Source organism: Lontra canadensis, unplaced genomic scaffold (genome assembly GCF_010015895.1).
Source record: "Lontra canadensis isolate GAN:19392208 unplaced genomic scaffold, GSC_riverotter_1.0 scaffold27, whole genome shotgun sequence".
Classification (NCBI taxonomy): Eukaryota; Metazoa; Chordata; class Mammalia; order Carnivora; family Mustelidae; genus Lontra; species Lontra canadensis.
The window spans coordinates 18,582,402-18,593,975 of NW_022631021.1; the positions used below are offsets into that span (position 1 = coordinate 18,582,402).

Consider the following 11,574-nt stretch of genomic DNA (forward strand, 5'->3'; position numbering starts at 1 on the left):
CTACCAACATATCACCCAACTTTTGTTAAACATTTTTCCTAGCAAGTCACACACCAAGGAAATCTTAAATTGTACCTTTTTGTTTTTAATTAAAGAGTATCTGGTATCAACAGTGCATAATCTTCCCTTATTAAACATCAGACCATCTTAATATTTTCCTGGACATGTGGAAAGTTGGTTTTCTGCTTTTTTATTATAGAATATTCAGTCTACAAATTGGCAGACAATGAGATTTAAGCCCCCTCCTCCAAACTCAGATATTGGATGGAGAGTAGAATTCCGACCCATGGAGGTAAGATGTGTGTCAGCAAGAAGTGATTCAGTGATGCCTGTCCTCTGCCCCTTACCTTTCTAATGCTCTTCTCAGAGGCTCTTCAGATACAAATCATATGTGTGCATGATAAAAGCAGGTCCAAAAGCTAAGGATTGATTTCTGAGACTAGGCTGTGGAGAGAGGACTTCCCAGGCCTTCTTGGTGAAGTAGGAGTTGGCTTGGGAATGACATGATCTGAGGAGGGTCCTCTCGGGGAAGAGCTTGTTTGTGTGGTTGGTCTGTAACTTCTCTGGGCTCTTGCTTGTCCAGGTTCAATTAACAGACTTTGAGAACTCTGCATATGTGGTGTTTGTGGTGCTGCTTACCAGAGTGATCCTTTCATACAAACTGGATTTTCTCATTCCACTATCAAAGGTAAGAATGTGTTTCAGTATAGCAATGGGCTTGGGTATCTGTAGATTATCTGTTGCTTATTTATGTGTAATATTTATTTTAGATCTGACCTGATGGAGAATTTTCACCATTTAGAATAAAATGCTTCTTCTCCACCCTATTCTTTTTCCTCTTAAGCCAAAGCTTATGCTGTAGATTTTAGTACTGCATTAGTAGAAATTCCTGGAAAACAAAGTGCTAACAGTAGCTTCTTAGCCTGTTTGAAAGAGTTTTAGGGTAGCTTTTGAATAACTACTTTATTTATAGAGGCTTTCAATTCAGCTTGATGGCTGGAGGGAATCCACATCCTCCCCCAAATGCCGTTTTGGTGACTGTATTAAAAGAAAAGAGGAGAGAAGCAAATGTAACTGCAGGGGATGTAGGGAAGGGTCACCTCAGTGGAGCCGAACTGGAGATGTTTCTGGAGAAGGTAGATTGGACTCTCAGAAAAACAACTAATAGTTCATCTGCTCCAGCCCAGTAACAACTAGAAAAGGAACTCTCTGGAAGCAGTTTCCCAGAGGAGCCCTGGAACACTTGCAGGCTGTGAGGCAGCAACTAACTAACCTGGAGACCTTCGATTCCGGGCCCAGTGGTCTCTGGGCACAGCAAGTGGCTGGGAAAGGTCGCTAGGCTGAGTGAGGGGTCTGCTGAGGATTTAGTGTCAAAGAAGAGAGAGGTAGAGCAGCCCTGACAGAGCAAGCACAGGAGGAAGAAAAGAAATGCCTAGCTCAGTATCCACCCTTCCTCACTCCCCACTATCTCCCTGAGGGGGGATCTCCAGCCTGTACCTGTCCCACCCGCACACCCTGAGGGAAGTCTGGCTGTCAGCCTGTCTCTGCCTGCTCTTAACACCCTGGCCAAAAGTAACCCATAGGAAAAAAAAAAAAAAATGTAACCCATAGGATTCTGTGGACCATTTACCCGTATAGGTGTACCTGCTAGTGGGATCAGACCCTGTAAGGAAGAGTCCTGGGAAGTTCCCCATCTACACCTTTGTTACAGATTTGAATAGATGTCTGAAAGCCAGCAGAAAGTGGATAACTTTTAATAGCCTTAAGGGAAGGGCCCAGCTGGGCTTACAGAATGCAGTCCCCTCGGTGAAATATAGTTAATTCAAGCAACTGGAAAGAACTCCTAAAGAATTTCTAATTAGTGCCCTTGGAAAATATTCTTTGGAAAGGTCGCAAAATAAACAAGCACTATGAACAGGAGAGCATTTGGAGAAGACTTCTTAGGAAAAGCTATACTTTTTTTTTTTCTTAAGATTTTATTTATTTATTTGACAGAGATCACAAGTAGGCAGAGAGGCAGGTGGGGGGAGAAGCAGGCTCCCCACCGAGCAGAGAGCCCGATGTGGGCCTCGATCCCAGGACCCTGGGATCATGACCTGAGCCGAAGGCAGATGCTTTAACCCACTGAGCCACCCAGGCGCCCCAAAGCTACACTTTTAATTAAAACTATTTTTATCAGTAGAGCTGATGCTGTTATTAAAGATCCAAGTTAATAATTTAGAGACCAAATTGAGATTTATCTCAGCAGGATGAAAAGGAAATGGGAAATCATGGAAAAACTGAAACAGAATTCCTCTGGAAAATTTGATGTTTATAATCAAAAGAGAATGGTCTATATAAAAAATGAGATCTAGTAATCTGAGAAATAGAATTTTCCCAGAGTGAGAGTCCATTAAGGATGAGACAGAAATACTGAAAGAACCCAGATCTAGGAATTTCTGAATCCTAAAGAGAAAAGTCAACCATCTGAATGGGAGAGAAAATTCAGATAGCTCCAAGAGGAAAAAAAATAAATTCTCCTCTCCAACATTAAATACTATGAGCTGGAGAAAAGTCTACAGAATCCTGAGGGGTAAAGAAAACAGAATTTCTTCCCAAACTTGAAATTCCAGGTGATCCTATCAAAACTCAATAGATTATGTCAGGACTCTTACCTACCAGGGGGATAATTGAAGGAGATTTATGGTACAGTATAGAAATAAGAGATTTTACTTCTAACCTGCGAGGTAAAAGGAGTGGGAAAAGAACAAAGAGAACCTTTCCAGTGCCACAAAAGGTCGGGGTAGGGCAAGGGAGTGGTATCATGATATAGCCCAGAGAACATAAAATGGTGAAAATAAGATGAAAACAAATTTGAACAGACTAAACTATCCTGTTAAAAAGCTAAAACAGATGATCCAGAAGAGCAACATAATGGTGTAGAAGTTTGTTTCCCTACAACAAGGACAACTATGGAAAAACAACTGGATAATGACCTTTTGAAGAGATAGCAGAAATGACCAACTGGTAACAGAAGTGTGAGAATAAAATATTAAACAGAGAAAGCCGTTTTCTGTACTCTTCCAGGATAGTAGACCTGTGATTTTTGTTTTGTACCTTAAAGCGTAGCAGACCTTTCTCAGAAGCAGGAGCAAATTAAAGGCACTCTAGTGTGGTGGTTCTGACGGGGCTGCATGGTGAGCAGTAAATTCATAAATCACCTGCATTCCTCACAGGCTTTTTAACCTGAACAAGGTTCTTAGCATCCCAGTGCCTTGGTTTGCATGTGTAGAATTGGGGATAATTGAGCTGTTGTAAGAACACGTGGGATTCATGGAGGTAAGTCACTTAAGAGTGCCTTGCCTGTACTCTGTACCCGACAGGCCATATAACCAAAGGAGGAGAAAGGCTGTTGGGGAATTAAAAGGCACAGTTTATCAGCTGGGTTATATGGTTCTTATCACAAGTCTCCTACCGCAGCACATGTTTTTCCAAGTGCCCTGAGGAAGATTTTACAAAAATTAAGGAAAATCTTCCTCACAAGAGTAAGCACCATTCAAGATACATTCCCACTAAAACTCAACAAAAAGATGTTCAAGAGAAATTTAAGTTGGAAGTTTAAAATTGCTTTCTTCATAGGTTTTAAGTGAACTCAAAACTAGTATGCTGGTAAAGCTAGTCTCTAAAGGGAAAACCATAGCTTTAAGTACTTCAGAGATTTAAAGTAAACCTTAGCTAGCAGTCAAACTGAGAATCTAAAATGCAGTAGTAAATTATATCTCTAAAGAGAAACTTATAAAAGCAAAAGTTAAAACAATGATCTTTATGAACTTTTGTCAAGAGTAAGAAAAATATTAGAAATGAAAACCTGTCCATAACCATGATGGAATTTTAGGCTGTTATTTGGATATGTTCCTAGAAGTGTCTAGATTATTCAGGAGGTCATGTGTCTTTAAAAAAAAAAAAACAAAAACAAAAACCCGTAACAATAGAATTTAAGTATGGGAGATAGGCTCAGTAATCAAAGACTTGGCACCATCCATCCTAGTTCAACATGACCCTTTATCTTATAGAGGTTAAGATTCTCCTAAGATTTCATTATGGGAAATAAAAGATTAAAAAGTTAAAAGGTCTACTTTAAGGGTCTTAAAAAGTTATTGGAAAATTTAGAAATTACAGTCGAGAGGAGTTTTTTATACATGGAGACAAATGAAAATAAACAATGCTCCAAATTGGGAGAGTAAAAAAATAGCTTAAAGAGGGAAATTTGCAGTGATACAAACCTATCACAAGAAATAAAAATTCCAATGAGCCTTATGCCTTAAAGGGACTAGAGAAAGGAGAAGAAACCCCAAAGTTAGTAGGAGGAAGGTAATTCAGCTCAGAACAGAAATAAGTGAAATAGACACTAAAAAAATTAGGAAAGATCAATGAAATTGAAATATCTTTAGATTTCTCAAGTAAAAATGGACACAAGTTAAATTAGAAATGATAGGGAAGTGTAATAGTTGACACCACAGAAAAACAAAGGATTATGAGACTACTAAAGTTATATTAAGCCAACAAATTGGACAAACAAGAAATGGATAAATTCCTAGAAGTAGAATCTTCCAAAACTGAATCCAGAAGAAATAGAAAATCTGAACAGACCAAATACTAGTAATGAAGAGGAATTGATAATTCAAAAACTCAATAGTCCAGACCAGATGGATTTACAGGTGAATTCTACCAAACATTTATTTATTTATTTTAAAGATTTTATGTATTTATTTGACAGAGATCACAAGTAGACAGAGAGGCAGGCAGAGAGAGAGGGGGGAAGCAGGCTCCCTGCTGAGCTGAGAGCCCTATGCGGGGCTCGATCCCAGGACCCTGAGATCATGACCTGAGCCGAAGGCTGAGGCTTTAATCCACTGAGCCACCCAGGCACCCCCTCTACCAAACATTTAAAGAAGAGTTAATATCGATTTCCCTTATACCTTTGCAAAAAAAAAAAAAAAAAGGAGGAAAAGGAGCTTTCAAATACATTCTGAGGCCAGTAATACCCTATTACCAAAACCAGATGAAGATTGTATAGGTGAATATCTTTCATGAACATAGATGCAAAATCCTTAACAAGATATTAGCAAATTATATTCAGCAACACGTTAAAAGGATCATTCCCCATGATCAAGTGAGATTTATTCTGGGGATGTCAGGATGGTTCAGTATTTGTAAGTCTCAACCAGTGTGGTACACCACATTAACAGAGTGAAGGATAAAAATCATTTGAGTGGATGCACAAAAAAAAAAAAAAAAAACATTGGCAAAATTCAACATCCGTTCATGATTACTCCCCCAACAGTGGGTTTAGAGGGAACATACTTCAACTTAATAAAGGCCATATATGAAAAACCCACAGCTAACATCATACTCAATGGTGAAAAACAGAGCTTTTCCTCTAAGATCAGGAACAATACAAGGATATCCACTCTTACCAGGTTTGTTCAGCATGGTCCTGAAAGTCATCTTAGTCACAGCAATCGGACAAGAAAAAGAAATAAAAAGAATCCAAATTGGTAAGGAATAAGTAAAACTCATTATTTGCAGATGACATACGATATAGAAAATTCTAAAAACTACACCAAAAAACTCCAAAACTATTTGAGGTAATAAATGAATTCAGTAAAGCTGCAGGATATAAAATTGACAGTACTCTGTTGTATTTACATATATATAGTAAAGCAGAAAGAAAACAATTTTATATACAATTAAGCCAAAAAGAATAAAATACCTAGGAATAAACTTAACCAAGCAGTAAAAACCTCTACTCTGAAAACTATAAAACATGGATGGAAGAAATTGAAAATGACACTAACAAATGGAAAAATATACCATGCTTACGGATTGGAAGAATATTGTTAAAATGTCCGCACTACTCAAAGCAACCTGCAGATTCAGAACAATGCCTATCAAAATACCAATAGTATTTTTCAAATAACTAGAACAATCCTAAAATTTGTTGGGAACAACAACAACCACCTCCCCAAAGTAGCCAAAGCAATCTTGAGAAAGAACAAAGCTGGAGGTATTACAATCCCAGATTTCAAGATCTACTACAAAGCTATTATAATTAAAACAGTAAGGTACTGACCCAGAAATAGACACATAGGTCTATATGGAACAGAATAGCCCAAAAATAAACCTCCTCTTAGGTGGTCAGCCTGGGACAAAGGAGGCAAGAATATACAATGGGGAAAAGTCTCTTCAATAAATGGTGCTAGGAAAACTGGACAGCTACATGCAAAAAAATGACTGGTAATTTAGTAATTCTACTACTGGATAATTACCCAGAGAAAATGAAAACATTAATTCAAAAAGATCTATACCTCTGTTATATTTATTGCAGCATTATTTATAATAGCCAAGACCTAGGAAGCAATCCAACAGTCCCATCAATACGTGAATGGAGAAAAAAGATGTGGTTCTATATATAATGGAATCATACTCAGCTATAAAAAAGAATGAGATCTTGCTATTTGTGACAGTATGGATGGACCTAAAGAGTATTATCCTAAGTCGGAGAAAGACCAATTCCTTGTGATTCCTTCTATGTAGAATCTAAAAAAAGCAAAATAAAAACAGAATCAGACCCTTAAATACAGAGAACAAACTGATGGTTGCGGGGAAGGGGGGGGGGGGGGGGGCAGTTGGGAGTGAGCAGAACAGGGAAGGGCAACAGATTGTATAGGCTTCCAGGTATCCATGACTAAGTCCTAGGGAGGACAGAGAAAGCATAAAGGGAATATAGTCAGTGGTACTGCAGTAGCGTTGTATGGTGACAGATGGGGGCTACACTTGTTGCAAGCACAGCATAACGGATACAGTTGTTGAGCATAACGGATACAGTTGTTGAATCATTGTTTTGTACGTGGGAAACTAACATAACATTGTGTGTCAACAAAGCTTCGATATAAAGTAAAGATACAGATAGCTGGGACCCATGATCACAGGCTCTGATTTAACTGGTCTGATGTGTGGCCTGGGCATACCACATGATCCAGCAGTCTTACTGCTGAGTATGTATTTTTTCCTTTTTTTTCTTTTTTAAGTAGGCTCCCTGGTCACTATAGAGCCCAGTGTGGGGCTTGAACTCCTCACAACCTTGAGATCAAGAGCTGAGCCGAGATCCAGAGTCGGATACTTAACCAACTGAGCCACCCAGGTGCTCCTGGATATATATTTTTTAAAAAAGTTTTTTGGGCTCATCTATAGTCGATGTGCTAGAACTACCTGATGGACCCTCTGTTCTTGGAGAGCTAAGCTTATTCCGTATCTGACAACCTGTCGACTCTTCTCTGCTCACCACAGTGAGGCAGTAAATCCCCAGTGGCAGGGAGGGCACAGCCCTGAAGCAGAAGTTCTCTCTAGGTTCTCTGCTTTTGGTCACCCTGGCATCTTGGATGAGTCACTGTGCTGTGTGGGAAGAACTGACCCCTTGCCCTCCACGGATTTCTTAATAGGCTCAGTCACAAAGGTGCTTTGGAGTGCAGGCAGCCTGTATGAATAAAAGTTTTTGTTGTGTTTTTTTTTATAGTAAACTTAGAATTCCCCTGTTATTAAAAAGCACATGCTGACCTGTGGTTGGAGGACACGGGCCCCACATAAGTCAAAAGTCTGTTCTTCCAACAGAAAGCGTTGAAGGGGAAAGTAGAATTCTTATGGGGTGAGTCTTAATTGCAGAAGCAAGGGAGGTACCCCAACTTCTATGTTGGATCGAGAATGTTCTGACGTAGCCATGATTATTTTTCTCTCTTAGGTTGACGAAAACATGAAAGTTGCACAGAAACGAGACGCTGTCTTGCGGGGAATGTTTTATTTCAGGAAAGATATTTGCAAAGGTATTACATTCTCTTAGATTCCTAGGGGTCACTTGAGGCTCCAGCAGGCTGCTCAAGCGCCTGTGTCCTGTCCTCCGGCAGGTGGCAACACCGTGGTGGATGGCTACGGCAAGGCCCAGAACAGCACGGAGCAGGCACTCGAGGAGTACGCCCTGATGAGCATAGACACCATCATCAATGGGAAGGTAGGTGCCCTGCCCTGCTCACCTCACCACCTGTGCCCGTGGCCGGAACCCTAATGATGTGTCCTTCTTCTCACAGGAAGGTGTGTTTCCCGGGCTGATCCCAATTCTGAACTCTTACCTTGAAAACATGGAAGTGGATGTGGACACCAGATGCAGTATTCTGAACTACCTAAAGCTAATTAAGAAGAGAGCATCTGGTATGGCATCCTTTGTTTCTCTTTCTTGTTTTAAGTCTTAACATAGGCAGAACCTTACAGTCTTACAATCTTAGTTTCTTGAGTAGTAATCTGCTCGAGTACACTGTTTTATCAGTGCATTCTTTCTCACATTTGATGTCTCTGCAGTACGATACACCTTATAATCATTGACTTATTAGTGGTTCTTTTTCTCTTACTGGTTCATAAAGCAGTGATACATCTTTAAATAGCATCTTAGGGGCGCCTTGGTGGCTCAGTGGGTTGAAACCTCTGCCTTCAGCTCGGGCCATGATCTCAGGGTCCTGGGATCGAGCCCCGCATTAGGCTCTCTGCTCAGCAGGGAGCTGCCTCTCTGCCTACTTGTGATCTATCAAATAAATAAATTTTTAAAAATCTTTAAAAAAAAAAATAGCATCTTAGACAATGAACTAGATTGCCTGTTAGTCATTTAGGGGCAGCTGTGTTTGTGGTACATCGTCACGGGCTCTTTCTTTAGGGCTAAGTAACTCCAGGTTCCAGGAGCGACAGCTAGGACTTCTGGTTCTTTAGCCTGTTTCCATCCAGTAAGACCCCAGAACCCCTCTTTTTTGGTTTGTTTTGAGATCACATGATGGTGCCTAGCCAGGGCCTGGCACAAGGGAGTGGTCAGCTGTAAGAGTAATGGCATCAGTGTTTCCCTTGAGGTTTTCATGAACCTTCTGGAGTCACAAAAGAATAGCTCCAAATGGTGTGTCTGCCGGATCCTCCTTTCCTTCACTCTACTTACTATTCCTTGTTTTCTCCACCTCTTTGATGGAAGATGGTTCTGGGAACTTCAGACCCTACAGTTCTGGACTCAGATGCAGTTCTTCGGCCAAACGGGAGGACCCAGGCTCTAGTACACACGTTAGCTCCCGGTGTTGAATTTCTTCCCCATTTTGTTGAAGGATAACTGACCCACATCACAGTATAACTGTAAGGCCTACAGTGTGGTGGGGGTTTTGTATTTACATATCTTGATTTACATATATTTACATATATTGTGAAGCGATGACCACAGTCGGCTCAGTTAAGATCCTCTTGTTATATAGACAGAAGAGAAAGAAAAACTTTTCCTTGTGGGGCCTACTCTCTGGCCAACTTCCATGTAACACTTAAGCGTTAGCTGTAGTCCTTGCGTACGTGACATCTTTAGTGGCTCCCCATATCTGAAGAGCCCGCAGCGTCCCTGGATGGGTAACATTGAACCTTGGATGTGAAGTTCTAGTTGCCTCCTGCAACCTAGACTTCTTCCCCAGGAGGAATTCTTCCAACACCCTGGAAAACATTTTCCCCAGCCTCTGCCATGTGGGTACACCAGAAGGCCCTACTGATCTTTCTTCAGGATTGAAGAAAATGTCACCTTACTTTAAAACAAAACTTCTGTTAACTTATGTTGTCTTAATTCTCCCCCGCACCCCAGGAGAACTAATGACAGTTGCCAGGTGGATGAGAGAGTTTATCGCAAACCATCCTGACTACAAGCAAGACAGTGTCATAACTGACGAAATGAACTACAGCCTTATTTTAAAGTGTAACCAGATTGCAAATGAATTATGTGAATGCCCAGAGTTACTTGGACCAGCATTTAGGAAAGTAAAATATAGTGGAAGTAAAACTGACTCTTCCACCTAGACCTTCTGCAGAGGGAGAAAAACATTACAGTTTTACTCCTCAGCCCCTTTGTGTGGGATGAAGACCAAATTCTAGAATGGCACTGTCTGGGGCCAGTCAGCCAGAGATGGATTTAGAGGCTTTCCTTCAGTAGATAAATCTAGAGTTTATACAGTGTACATGTACATAGTAAAGTATTTTTATGATTAACAATGTATTTTAATAACATTGTAAAGTTATTGTGAACTGGCTTGTACATTTTTTCAGTTCTTACTCTGGAAGACGTATTGTCCAAGCACTTTTGTAGATGTAATGTACTCACTGTACTCTACCTGCATTCCAGAGCTCAAGATGTTTACTGTAAATTCTGGGTTTTTTTTAAGACTTTACCTGGGACCTGATTCACTGAAATGTATCCCTTTACTTTAAAAAAGTTGGTCATGTTAATTTTCTTCGAGTCCTCCCCAGTGTTGTGTACTCTAAAATCACTATTGAATCCCTTGAAATGCTTCAAGGGTAACCTTGGGTTTCTGGCATCTTGTCTCTGTTTCTTTTGTAATTGGAATAGCTTGGTCATCCTGCCTCAAGCTTTCCCCTCTAAATAAAATGCATTGAACTGTAAGCTGTTATTAAAGGTATTTCTTTAAATTTGCTGATTTAGGCATTAAGTTTAAAGAGAAGGCTGTAGGAAGAAAGACTATTACTTTGAGTTCACCTGTAGTGATTAGTGGGGTGATTGTTTCTCTTCCTGTACAAACCAAGAGTAATGTCAGAAATAACCCCAGCCCTTCTGCTGTGGCCCCTGTTCGTCCTGATCGCTGCTATATATATATACTTTTCAAATCAAATGCAGTTGCTTAAGTCTTTATTTTGTTATTTTCTCTAGTTTTCTGTAAACATACTGACCTTCTCCTAAAGACCATTCTAGATTTTACCTGGGGAATATTCCATATAATGCTTACCTTCTCTGTGAAAACCATGAATGAATCATGATGTGCACTAAGTTCTGTGAAGCAGGACCCGACATGTTTAATTGTAAATTAAGTTTACATAATTGTTAGTGCTTTCTGTTACAGGGTTTTTTTGGTCCCCAATTAGTTAGGTCCTAACTGCTTCTGAAATAACTATGTATAGTAGATTATGCAAACTTTTACAGGCATAAATATTTAAACTGTAATGCTAATTTTAACAAACTGCGATAAAGCTGCTTCAGCTAAGCCTGTTTGTGTATAAATACTAGGCTTCTTGTGATGTTTCATACATGTATTTTAGAAGATTAAAGAATGCCTGTTTTTCATTTGCCGTTTGCTTGTGTAAATCAAGTTGTAAAAAGGCAGATGAACTAAAATGTTTGTGGTATGAGGAAATAAAAGAATGGAATTAGCATTCTGACAGCTCTTGGATGTGTGAGTTCCACAGCTAATTGGAGGGGGATGGGGATTGTTGTAGTTAGCCCAGATCCTCCTTGGTATTTTTTTTGAGAGCACAAGGAGGGGGAAGTGGGAAAGGGAGAAGCAGGCTCCCCGCTGAGCAGGGAGCCCGACACAGGACTCAATCCCAGGACCCTGGGATCATGAGCCAAGCAGATGCCTAACCCACTGGGTCACCCGGGCACCCCAATAACATTATTTCTTCATTGCAATCCTCAGATATTTTTAGAGAGAAGCCTGGTCTCCAAACAGGTGCCTCATCTTCCTTAGG

General features: G+C 40.2%; 1 protein-coding gene across 2 annotated transcripts in view; it reads left to right on the top strand.

Moving 5' to 3' along the window:
- Positions 1–11,265, top strand: part of GCLC (glutamate-cysteine ligase catalytic subunit) — a 46,335-nt gene extending 35,070 nt beyond the window's left edge. Inside the window, exons 11-16 of one of the 2 annotated variants that reach the window (XM_032864518.1) lie at positions 200–292; positions 584–688; positions 7,778–7,859; positions 7,938–8,044; positions 8,121–8,241; positions 9,683–11,265. In XM_032864518.1, coding sequence (XP_032720409.1) covers positions 200–292; positions 584–688; positions 7,778–7,859; positions 7,938–8,044; positions 8,121–8,241; positions 9,683–9,894 — 720 coding nt within the window. In that variant the 3' untranslated portion in view covers positions 9,895–11,265. The remainder of the gene's footprint in view (positions 1–199; positions 293–583; positions 689–7,777; positions 7,860–7,937; positions 8,045–8,120; positions 8,242–9,682) is intronic. The other variant, XM_032864519.1, reaches the window with a different exon arrangement.
- The last annotated feature ends 309 nt before the right edge of the window (positions 11,266–11,574 follow it).